General features: G+C 38.5%; 2 protein-coding genes across 3 annotated transcripts; both read left to right on the forward strand.

The window, feature by feature from the left end:
- Positions 1–5,820: 5,820 nt before the first annotated feature.
- LOC137194446 (tropomyosin alpha-4 chain-like) lies at positions 5,821–16,090 on the forward strand. 2 transcript variants are annotated; one of them, XM_067606347.1, is made up of 9 exons: positions 5,821–6,192; positions 8,717–8,842; positions 12,982–13,115; positions 14,019–14,136; positions 14,244–14,314; positions 14,444–14,519; positions 14,790–14,852; positions 14,938–15,007; positions 15,751–16,090. In XM_067606347.1, the coding sequence occupies exons 1-9, from the start codon at positions 6,079–6,081 to the stop codon at positions 15,831–15,833; spliced, it is 855 nt and encodes a 284-aa protein (XP_067462448.1). In that variant the 5' UTR covers positions 5,821–6,078; the 3' UTR covers positions 15,834–16,090. The 2 variants fall into 2 exon arrangements, with proteins under 2 accessions (XP_067462448.1, XP_067462449.1); XM_067606348.1 differs by lacking the exons at positions 5,821–6,192; positions 8,717–8,842 and adding an exon at positions 11,214–11,508.
- Positions 16,091–17,982: 1,892 nt separating this feature from the next.
- LOC137194448 (ras-related protein Rab-8A-like) lies at positions 17,983–24,309 on the forward strand. The gene is made up of 8 exons (XM_067606351.1): positions 17,983–18,183; positions 18,738–18,798; positions 19,936–19,996; positions 20,100–20,177; positions 20,308–20,397; positions 20,540–20,605; positions 20,691–20,741; positions 20,947–24,309. The coding sequence occupies exons 1-8, from the start codon at positions 18,060–18,062 to the stop codon at positions 21,034–21,036; spliced, it is 621 nt and encodes a 206-aa protein (XP_067462452.1). The 5' UTR covers positions 17,983–18,059; the 3' UTR covers positions 21,037–24,309.
- The last annotated feature ends 57 nt before the right edge of the window (positions 24,310–24,366 follow it).

The raw sequence follows: 24,366 nt of genomic DNA on the forward strand, positions 1-24,366 counted from the left end.
TCATCGTAGGAGCGCCCCCTGCTGGCCGGGAGGAGGTACTACAGACAGCAGCATGACGGGCCTGTTTCCTCCCATATAAATTGATTGAGTGGATATTTATTTTTTAATGGCTTCAGCGTGCGTGTCTGTAATGTTTTTGTCTCTAGAAAGAGTAAGGGAATAGTTACAGAGCCTGAGAAAATATCCCTACTCTCATTGCTGTCGACAGTTTCCATACCAAAAGATATATAGAAGGAATGAGAGACAAAAACAAATCAGTTAATCAAAAATAATTAATCATTGAGCTTTAATCGCTGAGATTGATCAGGATAGTGTTTTCTGAATAAGTTGATTTACTGTCAAATAAAAGAAAGAGCCTGGTATACCTTTCAAACAATGAGGTGGTCAAGGATAAACAAAATTATCTGAATACACACACACACACCCTCCTTGGATTGTAAATGGACTATGAATTACCTACATCCGGCACACAAACACCTCGCTAGTTTTAATTATTCAAAACCCTTATTTATATCCTAGTATAACATGTTGCTACACGGTGGTGCAGTATCCATACCTTGCCAGTCTAATATCTGTTTTTTTCTGATGTGTAATACCTCCTTCCACCTGCTGCTCCAGTTATTCATTAGAAGCTCATAATTGTTGAATAATTGTTGGAGCGCTGTAAATGACTGTTGTAAATAATGTAATATCTCTCAGACCTTGCTACTCTCTTTTCATTTTCTTTTTAACTTAAATTTTTTGTTTTTCTTTTTTTTTCACCTGACAAGTGAACCACGCAAGAATTCCAATGTGCATGTATCCTGTGTCTGTGCAAATGGCAATTAAGTCTCCTGAATCTTTAATGTAGGTTATAATTGTCTCTGATTATTCATCATTAATAGTCATTATTCATGTTACCGTTAATCAAAAATGACATGAACAACTCAAAGCATTTCCCTGCTTATAGCCTACTTGTGCTCAGTAGCATCACACAGACTTACAAAGAAGTTATAAATTACATTTCTGACATGAAATTACAAAAAAAACCCCAAAAAACAAATGTCACTGCTGTCAGTATGTTTGCTGGTAAATCCCATCAGATATTCACTATGCTGTTCACTGTACTGTCTGTACTTTCACCAGTTCTGCATGACTGAGTGCACACATGTGCGCCGTACTGATAAACAGATAAAACATCACCTGGTATCATTTTCATGTCAACAGCCCAAAAAATTGTAGCTACATGTTTCATTACTCAACTGTAGACATGAGACTCAATACTCATATTTACGATATTACCACTCAAATAGACAATAATATTGTGATTTGATTTGCCTTTTAATGTGCCCTTATTAAATTTTGTGTAATAAACGTCACATTTTATTGTGCTATATTATGAGGTCACAGGTTTTTATATGATGAGCATTACAAAATGCACAGAGCTCATTTGAACTCAGTTTCAAAACACAATATATAGATCAGAAATAAATACAAACAGACCAGGACAATTATTAATGCTGAGTTTGTATTTATTGCATGCACACATGCTCTTCAAAATTTCAAATAATCTCAAATGATCTCAAGGTTTATAAGTTGTGTTGACCTCTGCTTTGCTTCGTTTCTGTTTTTATCTTGTCACTCCCCCTACTGGAAGAATGGTTAACCTGCAGTTGCCTCTTTTTAGGTAAATCTGCTCTTGCTGCATGATGATCACCACAAGATAGCACCATTTTCAACTGTTTATATACCTTACAGATCAAACTGCAGTACGTCCTTCTAACGCTGTCTCCTACATGTCCTCTTACGTGAAAAATATGAATTAAACTGTACACTATAAACCAGCCTAATGATCAAAATCCATCAATCCATCCATCATCATTTCGTCATTCCTTTATTTTTATGACTCAGAACGTATTTTCACAAGTAATTTCCTTCCTTTGACCCCTTTATTGCTGTGTTGTCATCAATGCACTCTTCAATGAATCACATGCTCACAGCGGGCTTAGTGAATGTAAACTAAACAACAAAGTAATGTGGACAACCAAAGTATGCAGATGCCTGAATATTTGATTTTTAACATGTCACTCTAAAACCACGGGCTTTCCACAAGATTATGGACCCTGACTGCAGGGATTTTCTCTTATTATGACATAAGAGTGCTGGTGGGTTCAGGCATTGATGTTGGGTTATAAGGCCTGGATCACAGTCAGAGTTTGAATTCATCCAAAAGTGTTGGACGGATTTGTGGTCAGGGCTCTTTGCAGGCTTGGAAAACCGTTTCTTTACGGACCATTATTTGTGCACAGCGGAAAAGTCATGTTAAAAAAGGAAAAAGTCTTCCCCGAACTGTTTAAAATAGTGTCTAATATAGTTTTGTATACCATTAAAATTCCCCTTAACTGGAACTAAGAGGCCAAGCCAAACCATGAAAAATAATTTCTATTGGTAAACATGAAAATGTGTGTCAAACTTTACTGACGTTGAAATCAGATTTTTACTCTGCTGTATTGGATTTATGCTGATGTGCCCAAACTCAATATTGAACTTTAATGAACTTGAGCATCCCTCTGATTATAACTGCCGATGTGTGAAGTTCAAATGGCAGCCAAGCAACAAATATTGACTTCATGAGAGGTGAAAACACTCCTGAAACATATACTCCTCCTGCTTCTTATACCTAAAAATATACCACTCATGAACATGTTAGGGTATCATTATACACAAAGCTACTTGAGGTAGTTGAGGCTTAGCATTAAAATAACAAACACAAACAGTTGGTACTTTTCACCTCTGGTATCACTATTCTGTATTGTGATACAAAGATACAGATGTGAAGTGATGAAAGATAACTACGGATACAAATGCTGCGTGAATGAACAATCTACACTCTGTTAAAACTACATGTGGAGGAGGCACAGTAAAATGACTTTTATAAATTAAAATGCGATGACTATGCAAGTCTTCTTCTTGAAGACCCCTTTTGGTGTGAAAAGCCTTTCAGCACCAGGCTTGTGTGAGACAACTGTGCCTCATCGAAGTGACGGATCTCTGATCCCTTGGCTGGTAAGATGGAGCCTAGACATTGTTAGAAGTCACAGATACAACTGGACTGAGTTACAGAGCCAAATATAACAGATTACCACTTCCCTCAGCCACTTCCATACACTATGCACTATGTTTGTGTGTAGGACTGTAGTTCACTGGATGCTATTGCGTAGTGAGCGGACATGTTTGTGCAGAAGCTTTGGAGCTTAGCAGTGCTGACGTGTTTACTTTGGTTGACAAATGGGTTTGTCTCGGTACACTATGAGTCATTGCATCACACCAGTGTTACATATTTGATTAGTCAGACGTTCAGGTATTGCCACAGCAAACATGGGGATATGAGATGTTCACTGCTGTTTCACTGTAGTGATAAAACTGCTGTATGCAGCTGCATGGAAATGATGCTCTTTTCATACAGTGTTGACCCAACTCTACTATCAGTGTCCACATTTCCCTTGCATGACATCAAGCACTTAAGACTAAAATTGTACAAATTTGTATTCTTCATGGTAGCATTCATATACACTCTAATCTGTTCTGCCATTCCCATGGCTTTGTGATTTATACTTAGCAGGACTTTGACTCTACTCCCAAGGCGATCCTGTGGCTTTTGGGGGAGTTTTTACCATACAAGGAGAAGAGGAGTTTAGCTCGGTTTCCTGTGGGAGGGTTCTGATTTCTCTCACTCTGCATCTGATTCACTCTGCCTCTATTTCTCTCTCTCTTACCTCCACTGTCTTTCTCCCTTTCTCTCTTTCTCTGTCTGTTCTCCTCTCCTGGCTTCAAAACTCATTTCTGTTTACTATACACCCTGCACAAATAAAATCGTTTCATCAAATGAAAATATCTTTACCCTAAATCAACATTTGCTGCGTTAAATCTTCAGAACGGTATCCATGCAATCTGTTATCATAACATTTTGAGCAGCCAGCATCTTGACAGACCAAATAAGGCACACATTGCTCTTCTCGTAACAGGTCATGATGTAAGTTTGTGTTAACTTTCATAAACATATTCAAAAAAGGCTAAAGTTTCTCTATCCTGTTTTCTGTGCTGTTGGTGTCTTTCTCTCAAAGGGAAGAGTGAAGATTTCTGGGTCTATGCTTAGTTTAGTTTCCTCAAAAACTTCCACTCCATACTCAAAAGGCAATTAGCGAGCATTGTTTTTTCAGGAGATAATAGTATTAATGTTACACACGGTGTAACTTGCAATTCTTTACATAACTGGGATGTGATATGAAGCAGAGCTGGATCCAATGTCACATTTAATGATCTCCAAACAATTTGACATTTAGTGTCTTCAAAACATCAGCTTTACATAAAGTAAAAAGCTTTGTGACAATGCATTTTTCAGATAACCAATGGTTCATTTGTCTTAAAAAGTAGGCTAATTTTCTCTTCATATAAAGGAAAATTTAATCCTTCAGTTTACCTGGAAAAATACAAATGATCACCAACTTTGGATATGCACAGTTTCCACTAGACTACGGAAGACATTCTCCTCAAAACTGCAGAAAACTGGCACATATCCTCAGGTTTGGTGTCAATTGACTCTTCGTACACAGTGTTCTCTGTGCCAAATGGAAAATGTGTTTTTAAAGTAAAATGTGTGTATCAAGAAGAAAATCAATCGAGGGAATGTCAACAGAATCTGTGGCAATGCAACATAAAATTGAAAATAAATGCATTCGTTCAAGTTTATCTTTAGATGTTTCTTAAATACGCCTCACTGTTCTTTGACTTTCCTTGTAATTTTTATTTTTAGCCGGGGCAGCTGGCACATGAGAGTTGAGAGCAAGTAGACAGGTCCATCGGTGCTGATGTCACCAGCACGTAAACACACACAAACACACACACACGCGCACTCGTGCACCTCCCACTCACTACGACAATTACACTTTTATCACTGTTTGTAACAAGATTAATTGTAAAATAAAAAATAAAAACATTAATTTTAATATCCAATTCTATTTTGTCTTCATTTCTTCAATTTTTCTGTCATTTGGTTTCTGATACAAACTTTACTGAGCAAATATACTAAAGAGCCTGAAGTCGAAGCTGTGCATGACCTATTTTCCAAACATCTCAAAGGCAGTATAAAATCATATTTCTGGAAACCATCTCAGTAACACAAGTTGTATTCTTCATGCTTTTTATATTGTATGCCTTACAAATTGTGGAAAACAGATCTAAATAAAGGTCTGTCAAACCAGTAGTAATTAAGAGGATCTTAATTGCAGTAGACCTATGGTTTATGTCTGTGCAACTCTACTATAAAGCTCTTGCTGCCTGGTGTAGATCACATGCCGACAGCTCTTTCCCCACATTTTCTTTGGCTGGATCATTTTCCATACAGCCTTTTTTCATTTCGGCAGTAGAATGAAAACTATGTCCTTTCTAACCAACTCTGGTATTAACATCAATTTGAGCATTCCTAAGTAAGAACACAGGCATATAGATACGCAGCCCAAAGGGGAAAAAGTGAACCTTCACTAACTCATATTACTAATGTGAACAATGTCCTTTTGATGTCTGAGAGCTTGATCTTTCTTCTTATCTGCTATTCCTCTCCTGTTCCGTCCAAAACAAAACGGCTGTGATCCAAATAAGGAGACAGGCTGGATACTGCCAAAACATCGTCACCACATCGTTCCTGCAGGAGCCTTTGAGCGGTGAAGTTTAGATTAGGGAGGGGGGCACAGTGAGCTCTAGAGTAGCCAAGGCGGGGAGTGGCGGAAAGGGTAAACGGTGGGAAAGGGCTGTCACTTGGGACTGGGGCTGTCTCCAAACCTCTAGTCAAGTTTAAATCACACAGAGCTCTACCGACTCTCAGTTTGCATCCTCCTCTCTTTTGCTCACTCGCACTCTCAGCTCCCTCTGTCTCTCTCTCCTCCTCTCTGCATCTACCAGTTTCTCTCTCTGTCAACCTTGCGAGGGCTCTTGTGACGGGTCTTCCTTTAAACATCTGCAACAGCTTTTCACCTAAAAAGAAATAAAAACTTTTTTTTTTTCTCTCTGAAACCTGCAAGTCACTGAAACCTAACTGTCAACATGGAGGCCATCAAGAAGAAGATGCAGATGCTGAAGTTGGATAAGGAGAATGCCATCGACAGGGCGGAACAAGCTGAGTCCGACCAGAAGGCAGCAGAGGATAAATGCAAGCAGGTGAGACATGGCTGATGCGATTTAAGGGGAACAAAGGATGGATGTGATGGATGACAATACGTGCTCTTGTATAACACAAGTAATACTGAATCTGGAGTTAGCTAGGCAACATTTCAATACTATCATTTCATATATAAGATAAGACAAGATAACTTTATTGATCCCACACAGGGAAGTTGAAGTGTCATAACAGAAAACGAAAGTATAAGAAGATGCATAGTGTAGAAAAGTTATGTTTAAAAAGACTAGAATACTATTATGAGCATCTAATATATACAAGATGAAGCACTGACTGAAAATACATTAATAAGCACAAAAGGAAAGGTGCTGCAACAATATAGTTAAAGTCTGTTGTCCAAATAAATGAATCATAACAAACTGTAATTTTTAAAGTAACAAAATTATCATTTTTTTTGTTTTACGGTCAAGACTTTTTGTACAATGTATGCATATGGAAACTCTACTGGATTATTGTATATGTAGATTTATGTACATTTTCCACATCATAACATATATCAGAATGTAAAAGTATTCCAGCACTATCTGGAGCAATAAAAATATCAAAGTTATTGTGACATCTAGTTGTTCTTTCAGAATTAGATTGGAAATAGTGACCTGTCCGTTAAAGTGATTTAATTTGTAGTCCAACAACAACCCAAATTGAATTTAGATTTATTATGTTGGGGAGAAAAAAAGCCAATAAAAGATTAACATATTGGTGTTCTTTTTTTATTCCAATGATAATTGAATGCTCTAAAACAAAAACACTTGTGCAGACTGTCGAAAGGCTCAACACAAAATGTCAAGTATTTCCCAAAGTACCAACTGCTGAAATACAGAGAGCAGCTGATCCTGAGCCCCAGGGTCCTGTCTTCTGGTGGAGAAGGTAGTTTATGTCCACAGGGAGGCACAAACAGAATACCAGAGTGAAGACTACTGGACATATTATCCACAGTGAACCTGAGGGATTCATTGAAGCAACCAAGAACTGTGCTGCAGGAGGTAAAACAACCCATCTATAGCAGCTGTTGCTCTGAATCAAGGGGACTGCATTACCCAGCATCCTTATCTGATTTTAAGTCTACCATGTCAAAACCTCACAAATTCCAAATATCTGTACATCCATATTTGGTGTTGGAGTGCAAGAGCCTCTGGCAGCTTGATATTTCAAGGGCCAACTTGATGATAGCATTCTTGTACCACTTGATACAAGCAAAGTAGGATCTAGGGATGTAATAGGATATTTGAGGTTTCTAAAAAGAGGCAATTATTGCACAGTGGGAGGCGGTGTCTTCATCGTGGCGGTACGAGTGGAATGCTAGAGAGCAGTGAGTTGGAGAGGAACGGACAAAGCCAGGATCTACATTAAAGCAAGTGGAAAGAATCTTCTCTCTGGTGGCTAATGCCCTAATCATACCCTCAGAGAGCACAAGGAGTGACAGTTGTCATTGGCACCGCACATATGGACCCCCAGCATGTCTTACACATCAAGGAACAGTCAGCATGAAATCCTAGAAGATTATTCAGAGCTCTTTAGTTTGTTTGGATGGCGGAGACACAAGCTGTGCTAAGAGATGTTTTCTTTCTTTGCTATTCTTGGCACGATGAGATGAACGTCAGAGTGTAGTTAGGCTGACGGAAGACACTGAAAATACACAAAACTAATACTCAAGTATCAACATCTATTATACAAAACAGGCACAGACTAAAGCAGCAATTAAAGGATTGGTTCACCCAAATTATAAAAGAATTTTAAACATTCACTGGCAAACGGCGTCCCGGTTAGTCTCAACAACCCACAGTCCTCATCATGAAGGATTTACTTTGGAACTACTTTCTATACAAGAAATAGTCCTGATGAAAGCTGTTGACAGCATGTTCTGTGGATTATCAAGTGCAATTAAGTTTTAGCCACACTAGAGGTGTCGCTCCAAGGATGACAATGAACATTGGTTTACCAGTTTGGTCCAGACTGAAATATCTCAATTATTGGATGGATTGCTGTGAAATTTTGTACATTCATGGTCCCCAGATGATAAAACCTAAAGACTTTGGTGATCTCCTGATGTATCCTCTAGTGCCACCACGAGGTTAATATTTGTGATTTTAAGTGAAATGTCTCAACTATTGATTGGTTTGTTGTGACATTTGGTGCAGACATTCATGTTCCTCTCAGGATGAATTATTATAACTTTGGTGATCTGTTAACCTCACATCCAGCGTCATCGTCAGGTCCAAATTTTAACTTCTCCAATATTTTGGAGTCTGACCAAATACCTGCAAAACTAATGACATTCATGTCAGCCTAAGCTGTAGTTTGTGTTAAGTGCTACAGTAATTAGCAAAATTTAGCATTTAACATGCTAAACACAGATGATGAACAGTGTAAACATTATACCTCCTTGCCATAGTAAGCATCTCAGCATGCTGATTCTTACTTTACATTCTTACTTTTCCACAGTACAAAGTTGGTTTGGCTTTGCTGTACTCTTTCTGACTATCCTTCATCTTTGTCTTCTTACAGCTTGAGGATGAGCTGCTCGCTCTGCAGAAGAAACTGAAGGGAACAGAAGATGAGCTGGACAAGTACTCGGAGGCCCTGAAGGATGCTCAGGAGAAACTGGAACTGTCGGAGAAGAAGGCCACAGATGTGAGTTCACCACAAAGACGCCATCTGAAACAAATTATCCACATTACAGTGGAACACCACAACCAAAGTTTCGGTCGTATAAACTATCAATATCCTTTTTTCAGATGGACTGAAATATCACTGCATGAGTAAAACCAAAATAAGCAAAGATAAGTTCTTTTCTATCAAATTAGAGTAAAAAAAACAGTGTTCAGTACACTCAGACATGAGTGTTGTTTTACTGCTTGCATTCCCAGAAAAGGCCATGTCTGGACTCGCCTTTAATAGTTCAGTTTGGTTGTTTCTAGAGTGATGACACATAGCAGCAGAATGAATAAAACATTAACATTCAGAAATAATGGAACACTATGATGGAAGTTGTAATTACTGAAATGAAAGGCATTACCTTTTAACCTTCTTTGATCGCAATGAAACAAAGGAATAAAAAAGACAAACTAATATGACCTTTATGTCAAAGGTTTGTCATTATATTGAAGTTAAAGAGGCCAAGTCATTCAAGCCTGAATCCCCTTTTGTGTACCAAACACAGCGGCGCCGTGCAGCATATCAGTCACTAACTACCCACACTTAACTTTCAAGCTCCTACTCAACACCTTAGGATCACCTCGTGAAGGAAACTAACAATCATCCACATACAGTGTGAATAACTTGCATCTTCTAACCTATTCAGTTAGTATCGGGAGCTACTGAGTTATTGGTGGCTCACTGAGGTCTGAAGCAGAGCTATTTCTCAAGCACAGACAAAACTTGGCCAGCCTGTAGTCGACCTGGAATCTCAGGAATGCAGCTTAAGCAAACAGAGAACCCCATACTGCAGTGTCTAATGAAATCAATGCTCTGGCCTTTTTTGGGGCGGAGACATTACATTTCCCTCTGTCTGGCCGTACAGTACATACCTTGTCGGTGTATAACAGGATGACCACTCACCTTTAAAGAGCACTTATTTGATTTATGATCTTTTCTTTTCCTGTGATATCTCAGTTGGCTTAGAGCAGTAAAAGCAGTAAAAGCAAAAGAAATGTGGAGACAGACACAGACTCACTTCAGATTGCTTTTTTTTTTTTGGGCAGCCATGACCAATATTATTGACACGACACCCGAGAAACAATGGTTTCAACATGGACGCACAAAAATTCTCTTTAACTTTTAGGAAGATGCATTATATAGGTGTAACAAGACTGTGTTTTGTTGTACACACATATAACTACCAAAGGGCTGCAACTAATGATTATTTTCATTATCTTTCTTGATTAATCATTTGGTCTGGAAAATGTCAGAAAATAGTGAAAAAAAAGCCTCACAATTACAGCTTTTTAAAGCCTAGTATGATGTATTTTGTCTGCCCAACAGTCAAAACTTAAAGATATTCAGTTTATTATCACGTAAGATCAAGAAAAGCAGCAAATTCTCATTATCGAGAAGCTGGAATCAGCAAATGTAAATGCCTAATTAAATTATTAAAACGATTAACCGATTATCAAAATAGTTGCTGATGAGCTTTCTAATAATCCATTCATCAACTCACCCTTTCAGCTCTAATGACTGCAGTAAAACTGAATCGAATATAAAGCATCCCATGAAAGTACTCAGTGAAGTCATTGTAGCTCTTTAACTACCAGTGAAATCAGGTTAAGATAAGAAAGGTTAAAGGTCAGATCACAGATGATATCTGTCTTGGAGACGCTGCTTTTCGTATCTACTTCTTCTTCCAATGTGTTTCAACACCGCTCATGCAGGATACTGATACATATATATGTCATACAGGGACAGAAAGAGAAAATAAACCCAGGCTTTGCTCTGAAAAGTGAGGAGGAGGAGGAGGAGCAGGGGGGCGCTGAAAGGAATGTGTCGCCACCCGATGGCTGCGGGTCATGTATGCAACCAAATCAATTTACATTCCAAGCCACTGCAGGTCAACAACCCTTGTTGGAGAGGATTATTACCGCCCCACCCCACCCTTCACCCTCCCTCCTCCTCGTGTAAAAGCAGATCTTTGGACTTTTGATTTCTATAAAGTTTACAACAAGCCTTTCTCGCTCAAACTTTTCATTTTCCTTCCTCCTCTTCACACCAGCGGTCATAAATTACGATCCACATTAGATACGGCTCATACCTGCACATCTGAATCAGATAGATGACTCACATGAGACAACTGTTCTCTCTAATCAGAGCAGAAAAATGCAGCCTAAGCAACACCTTATTTGCCATATAAGTCCACAATAGCAAATCCAGACTTCCACACACACATACACACCTCTTTTGTGAAGGAAAAGAGCAATGCCTTCCCCCTCCTAAATCCTGTGATGTCATCTGAGACAGGCTTCTTCACAGGATTGGAGGATCTCGCCATAAATTTCCTGAAAACTCCCAGCCCTTTTTTTCCCCATCCCAACACTGCACGTCCCTTATTTCCTGCCCGAGAAAAAGTTTTTCCTCGGTGCTTGCAACTTTTGACGCATATCAATACCTTTTTATTTTGGGATACACACTCCTCTATTCGGGTTTACATTTTTATTTTTGCCTTTTTTTGAGAAAACAAAGTAGTCGAGATTATGGAGGTGGTTAAGAAGAAAATCCAAGCCCTCCAGCAGCAAGTTGATGAGGCAGAAGATCGAGCACTGGCAGTACAAAGGGACTTGGACACTGAACGGGAACTGCGCGAAAAAGTGAGATTATTGAACATTTATCCAATGAAAGACACTTTATTAGGGTTTATCTTTAACCTCTTGCTCATCTTTATTGATGATTGTAAATAACTGACGCGAACACCGTCAGTGTTGGACTGCCGGTAGCGATAATAATACTCATATAACACTCCTATAACAACCTCAAAACCCAACCTGCGTACTCCAGAAGTACATTTGATACTTATATCCTCTAATGTTTCCATAAAGTCATTTTAGAAGCTTATCGGAAAAGTGAGTCATCATTGTGGCGACATTCCTTCGCAGACTTTTGTTCGGGTTGCGTTATCTAATTGAAACCCGCCCTATACCGTGTAAAACAGTTGTCAAAGTGGGGTCCGGGGGACTCTCAAGGGTCCTTGAGTGGGTTTCAGGGGGTCCCCAGCAAAAATTGGAATAGTCTAATTCATTTTTATCATAATTACGTCCATAATTAACCAGATGACAGAATGTATGAGTATGTTGGTCATGGGTTTCATACGCTTTCTGCCACAGAACATCTTAAAGCAAATCAGACGGGGCACACTGAGACAGAATCTTATCAAATGGGGGTCCGTGGTCTAATTTGTGTCAGTTTAGGGGTCCTTGATGTGAAAAAGTTTGAGAACCACTGGTGTAAAACACCCAGAAATACTTCCAACACCCTGAGTATCCGATATAATGTCAGTGTGGTTGTATGAATACAGATTTATAACGTTTTATAAGCTTGGATTCTTTCCATCAGCTGTTTCGGACTATGGAAATGGGTTTTTTTGTCAAACATTCAAAAGTCTTTGTTCTGCTCGCCCTTTGAGCTGTTTGGCAGAATAATGTTTGACACATATCTTAAATGAGGAGCTGCAATCCTCCTTGCTCCTCCTTGGCCTGTCGCTACACAGGAAGAAGAGAGCAGAGGTGGTTATCTGTGACATCAGTCCCACAGGAAACAGGCTGACAAGAAGCAATCTGTTGTCTCCTCAGACATACATGGGTCCACATTACAAAAGTCAAGCCAGCTGTGCCACTTGAGATGTGTCACAGGGTTTAAACTTTGCCAGACCGTGAGTCTACATCAGCATGTTTTTTTTTTCAGGCCATCTGGTCAAAGTACAGTGTCTGGTCAAGCTGCAAAGTTCAGAACATCATCAAATTCATCACGGTAGTTAAGAGTGAAATGGATTACACTTAAGAAATCTGTGGCAGAGGGAAAAGAAAACAGGAACACATGCAATATCAGAGTATTGCACATGATTCCAGAGAGTAAGGAGGGATAAATAACAGCATTTATATATATATATAAGTATATATGACTGAACAAGGAACTGACATCCGCTCAAAATCCTACAAAATGACAAAAACAGAACATTTCCACAGCTTAAACATTCCCAAACCGCGTCCTTCCTCCTGAGGCAAAAACATGTTTCCTGTCTGACCTATGACCCCTCTCTCTCTCTCCCTCTTGCCATACTTCTATAGGCCGAGGGCGATGTGGCATCCTTGAACCGCAGGATCCAGCTGGTGGAGGAGGAGTTGGACCGTGCTCAGGAGAGACTGGCCACAGCCCTGCAGAAACTGGAGGAGGCTGAGAAGGCTGCGGATGAGAGTGAAAGGTGACTGTCAACACAGGCCACATGAGAGGATTTCTATGTTCAGCAATAGAGATAAAAGTTTAAAGTAGAAATTATTGTCACCATAGGTGTTTTCATTAGAAGTCATAATACAGTAACTATAAAATGTAGATCAACATGTCATCAACTACAAAACAGGAAAATGGTTCTTATGACTGGAAGCTAATAATTAATACTTTGTCTACGTAAAATACTACATTACCCACAATCCTAAAGCAGGAAACACAAATGAGAGACATAGTTGTTACCATGTAGAGTTTAACCGCCCTAAATTTTCACAACAGTGAGAAAAGAACAAAGTAATATAGTTCCCTTTAATGACTGTAGCATATTTTTAAAATTATCTCTGTTTGTAAAATGCTTGCGACAGCTTGATCTTTTAGAGATAAGAAGCTCATTCATTGCCAGCATTCATTCACAGTTTTAGCTTAGCCCTCATGATGTTTTTTTTTAGTGTTTTATTTAGTTTAAGTTCTGAGATATTTAAGGAAAAAAATGTGAAATGTAATCCATCGACCAGGCAAATATTTTAGTTGACAAGTTTTTGGAGCTTCTGATTCTGAAAATATTTAGTTTAGTGTAAGAAATTCAAAGGGATTTTTTTTTCTCAGAAAAACTCGTCATGGAAAGCAAACCAGAAAAGAAATGCAAAAACAGAGTTGAAGCATCTTCATAATGTCTGGACTGAAGCAGAGTGATTAACCACATAAATTGTTTATGTGTACGTTATTGAATAAATGATACGTTGAATTGAAAATGACACCTCAAACTGATGAGTTATGTAAGTGTCTGACAATACTCTGTTGCATCAGTAACGTCTTCAAACGTGAGGTCTCCTTGTAGTCTCGCTGTGCTAAAACTTGTGTGTCTATTTCCCGTCATCAGAGGCATGAAGGTGATTGAGAACAGAGCCATGAAAGACGAGGAGAAGATGGAGATCCAGGAGATGCAGCTCAAAGAAGCCAAGCACATCGCCGAGGAGGCCGACCGCAAATATGAGGAGGTAGGGGGCGCACATAGATCACATTTCAGCTGACTTCCAGATTTTAGATGAAGCTGATGCCCTTTTTATTTTTGCCTGACTGTGATTTTATGTCTCTTTACAACCAGGTCGCCCGTAAACTGGTCATCCTGGAGGGTGAGCTGGAGAGAGCAGAAGAGAGGGCAGAAATTGCAGAACTGTAAGTAAAAATACATCAAAAAAAGTTACATGCATGTTTACAGACAAGCTAACAAGTCGACTTCAAACATACTAAATGCCAGAAACAGTTACTGAAAAGAGTTTTTAATGTTTTGCTTTATTCCTACAGTAAGTGTGGAGACCTGGAGGAAGAGCTGAAGAATGTCACCAACAACCTGAAGTCTCTAGAGGCTCAGTCTGATAAGGCAAGTTGTTTATCTATGCTAGTTGCTTGACCTGAAAATGATGTCACACTTTAACACTCATATAATAGTTATGACCCATTACAACCACTCAGCAGCTCACCTGGATATTTCACCTGCCTTTATGTCCCACACCCTGTCCTGTAAAACTAACATCTAATTTTCTTAAAAACAGACAAATGTCATGTAAAGTGTGTATTAATGAAAAGTAAACGTGACGTTATTGTGTTTGCAATTAACTGATTTCCTTCAACTATTTCTCTGTCCGTATAGTACTCTGAGAAAGAAGACAAATACGAGGAGGAGATCAAAGTCCTGAATGACAGACTTAAGGAGGTGGGTGCATATCTGCTCAAGCTTTATTTTCGGAGGTGTGTGAAGCTGTTTCTGTATGATTGATATGTTTATTCTCTTTCCAAAGGCGGAGACCCGTGCAGAATTTGCAGAAAGGACAGTGGCTAAGCTGGAAAAGTCCATAGATGACTTAGAAGGTACATTTTTGATCCTTCCTTTAGTAGCTGCAGTGATCGTTTCTTTACTCAAACTTTTCAAATCTTTGTCGTTAATTTCATTCGTCTTTTTCTCTGATCTGACCTCGCTGATTTCTCTCTTTCTCCTCCGCATTTCTCCGCACAACTCTGCATTTTCCTCTGAACCTGCTTTCCTCTCCGCCCTGCCTGATCTTTGACCTGCAGACGAACTGTACACTCAGAAGCTGAAATACAAGGCTATCAGTGAGGAGCTGGATCATGCCCTCAATGATATGAACACCTTGTAAACCTTGTATCTAGCTCATGGTGTTTTCATTTCTCTTTATCTCCTTGTCTGATTGGAAGCACTTTGTCTTTTCTCCCTTTCCTCTCATTTCTCCTTTTCCATTAAACTGAAGCTCAATAAAGATATTTTCTCTTTTACCTTGTCTTCTGTCTTTTCAAGTAAGCCTGCTTTCCACAACTCTACCACTGCGCTTTTCCCCACTTATGGTTGAAAGTTATATTACACTCATGCCTTAGTTAAACAGTCAGTAATACAGTCATATAATAAAGTTTCCATATTTATTGACCACAGTAGAAAAGTCAGAGTTTTAGGTTTACATATTGTACACAAGTGTTTTCCTTTGCTTTGCCTTCTCTAAAATGATCCGTATTTTATTAGCTTTCATTATTATCTTTATTAGCTATTATTGCACCTGTGACACTGCATTTTATATCTGCTGCCACTTCTTTTATTGCAGAGAACCTATCACACGCGAAAGAGGAAAACATAGGAATGCACCAAGTCCTGGACCAAACACTGCAAGAGCTCAGTAGCTTGTAAAATGCCAAGAAGAACATCAAACCAATAAAAAAAAATACATTCTTTTGTTAAAAGATATTTTCTAAATGCCATCCATCCTCTGTAATGTCACTCTTTTCCCTGGTTGATAAAACACGTGTACCCCTTTTATATATTTATGTTTCTTTTGTTCCTTTCCCCTTTTTATAACATTTTTGGGTCCATATGATTTTCAGTTTCGGTGCTAGAAATTGTGTTGTCAACTAAATTCTGAGCACAAATAAAACTGATGATGATGACAGCGTTCATGCAGTTAATTTGATGTGTTATGTCGACTGTGTGTGTTAATATGTGCAGCTGTGTACTATATGTGTTTGTGTATGTTAGTGAGGCCGTTTCAAAACATAGCTATCAATTGTAACCTGAGGAAGAGCTCCTCCCTCAGTTTACATGTGCTAACATGCACAGTGTTTTCTGCTCTGCACAGAAAGCAAATTCTCCAAACGCAAGACCAGAGATAAGGCTCAGCTGCCGGCCCCTGGGTCGCACACAACAGTATTGTCAAAGAATACAGTAATTTAATGTTTTCTGGAGTTAAGATATATGTAAATTATAATTTCAGTCTCCATATTAACCAGCAATTGAATGCATCTTCACAAAGTTAAGTCTTAAGACTTCAAGTGAACCATGAGTGAAGATTTTTGGTACCACTTCCTAGTAAGTCACCAACTATAAATACTTAGGTGTGAGTAATGGCTGTAGTAATGCTTAATAAATCATTATCTATTACTTTATTAATCAGAGAAAACAGTAATATAAATAACATTTTCAGTTGCCAAGTTGTAACAAATCTCTCTGTGTGCTGGATTCATCAGATTCATCAGAAAAACCTTCTAATAGATCACTTATGTTCTCAGAAAACCTGCAGACAATCCGGCAGCCAGAAGGTTTTTCATACAACCCAGCAACCAAAACGTTGTTCTTATTAATAGCTTACAACTGAGCTTTAATTTATGTCATTAAGTAGAACTTATGAATTCTCCTTATAGGGTAACAATGAATGTTCATCAACTTTTTCTGGTTTCCGTTTCACACATAAGCGCCACACAGGAAAGAGAATTTAGACCACAATGTAAAAATAGTCTTGTTACGAGCAAGGTCGTAACAAATGAGGAAACCGAAGGATAGGTTCACAATCTTTGAAGTCTGTCTAAAATCAACAGTCAGGTGTCCATATGAACAGTGAAAGAGGTTTTCCTCGCTGTAATTGTTCCTCCTGTTCATACTGATCCCCTTCAAATGCACTTTCAGTGATGGGGGCCAAAATCCACAGTGTGTCCACATAGTCATTTTGTGCAAAAATACATTTAAAAGTTTATCTGAAGCTTATATGAGGCTTCAACAGTCTGAGTTAGTCATATTAAATGAATATCTGCCACATTTACAGTCTTTTTAGCATTAAATTCCGTTTTTGTGTTTCCCTGTTGAGCTGCAGTGGAAGTATGGTAACAAAAAGAGGGACTTTGGCCCTAAAAAGACTGATGTTGAAAGATATCCACTTAATTTGGCTAATTTGGACGGCGGAAGTTTCAGATTAGCTTAAGATACACTTTTAAATACATTTTTGTACAGAAGGAGGCTTGTGGATTTTGGCCTCCATCACTTACATTGTGAGTGCATTATGAAGGGATCTGCTAATGGTCAGTGTGAACAGGAGGAATGATTACAGCAAGAAAAACTTGTTTCAATGTTTATTTGGGCATCAGACTATCAGAACCTTGTTTTTTCTTCTTTACTCTCCCATTAATCATCTCACGACCCCTCAGATTTATCTAGTGACCCTTTGGAGGGGCCTGCCCCTTATGTTGGGAACCACTTGACTAAACTAACTGTATATAAAGTAGTTGAAACCAGCTCCACCTCCAGCAGCTACACATGCTGCTTACACACTGATGCTTCAGTATAAATACTCTAATGATGTCATATATAATAATAAATAATAATAATATCAGTCAGAGGGACCAAACCACTAGGCCTACTTTTACTGCTAATACTTAAGTACTTTTACATTGCTGTATTGATACTTTTATTTAGGTAAATGGTCTGGATTTAGGTCCACTGCTGTTTCTATGTAGCTGGTAAAGGAAGTACACGCCCTCTGGTCTCAGTCAGACATAAACTTGAGGGCTGTTGCGGGCCGACAGGCGGCGCCTCTCTGAACACCAGCTCGCTGCTTCGCCGGGCGGGATTTCCGCAATAATATCAAGTATGGCGAAGACATACGACTATTTGTTTAAATTACTGTTAATCGGGGACTCCGGTGTCGGGAAGACATGTGTCCTGTTCAGGTTTTCAGAGGACGCCTTCAACTCAACGTTTATCTCCACTATAGGTACGGTTTTTTTATCTGATGTAAAATGTGTCTTTTCTGTCTGTTTACAGTACGCCAATGGGCTCTGCGGTGCGGGCTAATTGCTGGAAATGCTATGCTACGTTGATTTTTAAAAAAAGTATTTTCTCTTTATTAATAATACAGTTTGTTATGCTTTAGAGTATCGGTAATATAAAACGAACATATCGTGGATTAAACAAGGAATCGTTGTTACTTGTGTGTTTTGCATGAGGCTAATAATGTATGAGTAGGAAGTGGTTACGATTGAAAGTCATGCCGGTAGCATTAGCGGCTAGCTAAATAGCGCTAACGTCAGCCGTTAGGCCCCGTCTACAGCCTGGGAAAGAACCGGAAAGTCATATGTAGCACGTAATTGCTGATTAATTTATGCATTAAAAAGCGCCGTTGTTCTTTTATGAATTTATTACTGCTGTCTACCGTGACATGCAAGTGAACCGCCGCATATTTCCAGCACATAAGTGTCATTATTGTGTCATACTATGCTAGGAAGCTAACGTTATGATGACATGTATGATCCTCCTTTATCCCTCCAGGCATCGATTTCAAGATTAGGACAATAGAGCTTGACGGCAAAAAGATAAAGTTACAGATATGGTAAGTTTATGTTAATATCTCTCATGCAGCAGCACATGTGACGTTATAGCTGTGTTTTTGCTAATACAACATGGATAGCACACATTTTTACTCAAGGGTTCTTACAGATGTAACATTAGTAACGTTAGGTAATGGTAGTAATCAAGAAATAAATATCCACACATCTTAGATTTAGTATTAGAAATACTAGCACTGAAAGGACAGGCTCACTTTTTTTTTTTTTAAGTCTGTCTTAAAAGATGCCCAAATTAACATTGAAATAGGTTTTTCTTGCTGTAATGATTCCTCCTGTTCATACTGACCATTTTAAGATCCCTTCATAATGCACTTACAATGTAAGTGATGGGGGTCAAAATACACAAAAATGTATTTTAAAACTGAATCTGAAACTAGTATCAAGCTTCAGCTGTCCACATTAGTCAAATTAAGTAGATATCTTTCAATGTTAGTCCTTTTATTGCCGAAGTCCCTCTTTTTGTTACTGTACTTAACAGGAAACACAAAGAGGGAATTTGATCCTAAAAAGACTGTAAATATGTCAGATATCCACTTGATATGACTAACTCAGACTGCTGAAGCCTCATATAAGCTTCAGATGAACTTTTAAATGCATTTTTGCACAAAATGACTGTGTTGACATACTGTGGATTTTGGCCTCTATCACTTACATTGAAAACGTGTTTAGAGGGGATATTTTAATATCCAGTATGAACAGGAGGAATGATGACAGCAAGAAAAACCTCTGTCAGTATTCATATGGGGACCTGACTGTTGTTTTAAGATAGACTTGATAAACTGTGAACCTATCCTTTTAATCTCTTTTTCTCAATTTAGTTTCAGTTTTTCAACAGCTAAATCATGTAATTTTATTGTCTGAAACTCATCAACCTAATGCTTCACATCAGATCAGCACTGACCCATAATTAGATTCACAGCTAAGCTTCGCTCTACACTAGCCTGTTGGACAAAGCTAACCCAACATCCCTTACCTGCCTTTCATACTTACTTTTCAAAAAGAGGAATTGAGGAAAACCTTCCCACATGCCAAAAATCAATCTTAGGGGTCTTTCATGGTTGTTCTGTAGCTTGTCAATATTTACAGTCACCTTGAGATGTCACTTTGTTGGTGTTTTTCAGGGATACAGCTGGTCAGGAGCGCTTCCGAACAATCACGACAGCCTACTACAGAGGGGCAATGGTGGGTGTCTTCTCAGGGTACCACACAAAAATCTACTTTCCATGGTAGCCATTGCTATTGAGCTCTATTAACTTCAAGGCATTTGATTTACTGTCCTTTACAGGGAATCATGCTCGTCTACGACATCACGAACGAGAAGTCTTTTGATAATATCAAGAACTGGATAAGGAACATAGAGGAGGTACAGTATATAAACAGGCCCCAATATAACCTTTATTTGATGGCTATATGTTCAAATATCTGAATGGCACCATGTAGCATGTTTTTTTTGTTTTTTGTTTTAAAATTAAAATTCTCCTCTCCTGATCCAGCATGCGTCATCTGATGTTGAGAAGATGGTCCTTGGCAACAAGTGTGACATCAACGACAAGCGGCAGGTGTCCAAAGACAGGGGGGAGAAGGTGAGAAGTCTGGTCAGAGGGATATATTGTTTAATATATTCCTCGGTAGATAGTATTGGTGCGCTGTTTTTCTAATTTGGATTTCAACAAACTTGGTAAAAATGTACGTTGTTGTAATTTTCTCTGACTTTCTGTCTTTTAGCTTGCTTTAGAGTATGGCATCAAGTTCATGGAGACCAGTGCAAAGGCAAACATCAATGTGGAAAACGTAAGCAGCCGTTCTTCCTTGACATGTTATATGCCTAATAGATGCTTCAGAAATGTGACAACATGTGTATTTGCTCTGCTCACAGGCATTTTTGACACTCGCCAGAGACATCAAATCAAAAATGGACACAAAATTGGTAAGATGAATGCGTTGATTATACAAATTAATATTGTGTATTGTGAGAAATTGACTTTTTTTTAGTTCCAAACTTCAGAAAATCAACAGCAAGGTGCCTCTGGTTGTAGAAAAGTACATGAGCATTGAACCAGATTTAAAAATCTTCTGCATAAACTGATCTAAATGACTGAGCCGTCACTTATGTGTTTCCTGTTTCGCTCCAGGAGGGCAACACGCCGCAGGGGAGCAGTCACGGAGTCAAGATCTCAGAGCCGCAGAAAAAGACCAGCTTCTTCCGCTGCAGCCTACTCTGAGGACAGAGGCCTTCGATACTGGCTGCCAGCTGGCTGGACATAAATGGACTGTGCTTGCTTCTAGCACTTCCTCCCCCTTTTTCCTCTTTCTCCCATCCATGGCCAGTCCTCCCAGTCCACACAAACCATTATACTCCCAGTAAGTGGAGGACACTCCCTCCTTTCTCCCTCTTCTTAAAGCTTCCAGTGGTGCATCTCTTCCATCTTAAGGAGACACGTTATCTTCAGGGGTCAGACCACTCGACTGGTGGAGGACACGACCAGGAGCATTCTTCAGATGTTCCATATCACACAGATAACAGGCTCGTACTTCTGATGTTAGTCTCTTTGTATTACACACTCATACTTCACACAGCCGGTAGCACAACTGTTAAAAGTTCCACTCGGAGGGAGGAATCACTTAATTAATGTCAAGAGTTTGGGATTGAAACACAAATGTGATATTTAGATCTATTTTTATTAGTGATCTTTCCCTTTTTATGTGATAAATGTCAGCCAGAGACTGATAGGCTTGAACTCCAGTTAAACAGAGTTGCACACGCTTTCTTTTCATTTTCATTACAGCAGTTTAGAATCATACCAAGTCTAATGAGCATAATGCAGTCAAGGGATCAGAGAGGAAGGTTTTCTGCTCTTTGGTTTACATGTAGTCCTTGACAATCATTTGATGTGACATAAAACGGGCGTTTCATCTTGCCCCAATCATTGCTCCTACTTTCTGTGTCACAGACAGACTGCCTCCAACTCTTTTTTTATCCTTTTCCCCAAAGCTTTCAAGAGCACTTTTGCTCTCAAAAGATCAGCAGAGCTTTGATTCGGTGACATGTCTCTGCTTAGACTTTCTCCGTTAGTAACTTACTGAAACTGAAAACTTCTTGACATTTCATGTTAAGCATTTATTTGTAAATACACATCTTAGGAAGTACTCGCTGTATAATTTCAATAAACCTCCACAGCTAAGTACAGTTTATAAAAAAAAAAGAACAATTATTTTTAATATTGATCAATCTGCCACTTGTTTTCTTGATTGTTTGGTCTATAAAACCCTAGAAAATAGAGAAAAATTTCCAAAAGTCTAAAGTGACGTCTTTGACGTGTCTCATTTTATCCAACCAACAGCTCAAAACCGCCAAATATTCAATTCACTATCAGATAAGAGTAAGAAAAGCAACAAATACTCACATTTGAGTAGCTGGAACTAGCAAATGTTTGGTATTTTTGCTTGAAAAAAAAAAAATCAATTATGGAAGTAGTAGGCGATGAAGTTTCTGTCAGTAGATTAATCAATCGTCTCGAATTACTTTAAATTGTTGCCTTTGATTTGACTTGAGTGAAAGTTTTGCAGCAGCTCTGATTCACTGTCAAGCTAAATGATGTTTCTGGTCATTTGATCAGCAATTAAAATCACTGTAAGCCCCTTAAACCCCCCCCCCCCCCCCCCCCCACTGCTATAATGCAGCTCTCCTTGCACTTTACCAGTAACTTGTGTTTTGTGTGTAGTCTGTGCCAAGTGATAGTTTTGCAATACAACAATACAATTACTTAGTTATAAAAAAAAAACCATTTGATTTATTGAGTCTTGGTAATATAATGGGCATAATTCCTAAATTTTACTACACCTACTCATAAATGACTGTATCTCCTTTGATATTTCACTGCTAGTGATCCACTGTCCTGGTATTAGTTCACTGACAAACATTGCCCTGATTTACTTCAACAGCCGTATATATTTATGAGAAGAAAAAAAAAAAAAAGCTCTGTTTCTATGCTACTGCCCTGCCAAAATGTAGTTTAATAGTGATATTTTCTTGGCTTAATACATGAAAACAGGCTTGACTTAAGCTTAACAGTGGTCCCATTAGTAGTATTGTACATTTTCTTGTTACGTGTGTCATTGTGGCTCTTTAGTTTGACAGCTAGGTGGCGCCAGAGGCTCGGTATGCATTTTGGATGCCCACCCAAACTCCAAATTTTAATCAGTATTTTAAGAACACAGTTGAATAGACATTTGTGATGCAAACGTATACCGTCTGCTCGTATTGAACGTTGATGTTGAGTCTCGATCTGTTTCCATTGTTCCTCATGTTTTCCTACATTTGTTTGCTAGTCTGAAAATCAAACTCCTATATGCACAACATCGAAGGGGGGAAATCTGTTACTTTGCTTGCCTGCACAGCTTTTAAATAACTAATAATTTGGGACCTCATGACTACCATGACCATTTGTCTTAACCGCTAATACTCTGTTCTGTCATAGGTGAGCTATGCATTGTGAATCTTGGACCTGTGCATATGTGTGTAATTTTCAGACATATTTTTAGACCCATACAGTTGAATGTATGGGCTTTTGTTAAGTGTTTTCTTTCTTTCTTTTCTTTTCTTTTCTTTTCTTTTTTTTGTTCACTGAGCCAAAAACAGGACATAATCTGTTTTGTAGAAATGGCATTGCTACATCAATGCAGGAAAAAAAAAAATTTAGCATGATGGAAGATTGTTGAGTAGCAGGAGGTTGGGAAACGTGGAGAAAGTGCTGTAGTCTCATGCGAGTGATACTGTAGCTTTTCTGTAGCTTTAAGTCATGTACAGAAAACATTGGGAGCAGACTTTTGTGGGACTCAAGCTGTGTCATTTTCAGCCGAAATGATACTCCTGTTTTGTTTTTGTTGGTAACACTTTAAGGCCTCTTATTTAGCGTTTCATAAGCGGCATACAATACTTAATAAACAATTTATAACACACTGTAATGTAGTTATAAGCAGATACAAGTACATAATTAGGTGTATTTTGACATATTTATACTGCCACAGCTGTTTAACTATATTGTCATTCATTATCTGTTTATACACCAGAGTTACAGTTGTTGCCAAACACATTATAACACTTATATCTGCTTACAACTATATTGTAGTGTGTTATAAACATATATTAAATGTCTAGATACTGCTTATAAATGCTAAATAGGAGGACTTGAGGTAAAGTGTTTACTCTTTGTTTTTAAATCATATCCTTTTTTTCTTAAGACACCTATCACATGTCATATACTGTACATCCCTTTTTACAGCCATATTTTCATTCCATCGATTGTGACATACACAGGGAGAGTAATAAATAATGCATTTTGGGAAAAAAAAGTGGAAAAAAAACATTGTAAATATCACATTGAACAAAGAGATCTACTTAAATTGTACTGTACTTTCTAAACCCATATGAAAATGTATCTACAATTTGTAGATATGTGTACTTTTGATTTAATAAAATAAGATTATAAAACTCAGCTTCAGTGTGTTTATTGGCCGACTGTAAGAGGAAAACTCAGCTGTCAGTTGAGCCC

Source organism: Thunnus thynnus, chromosome 12 (assembly GCF_963924715.1).
Source record: "Thunnus thynnus chromosome 12, fThuThy2.1, whole genome shotgun sequence".
Lineage (NCBI taxonomy): Eukaryota > Metazoa > Chordata > Actinopteri > Scombriformes > Scombridae > Thunnus > Thunnus thynnus.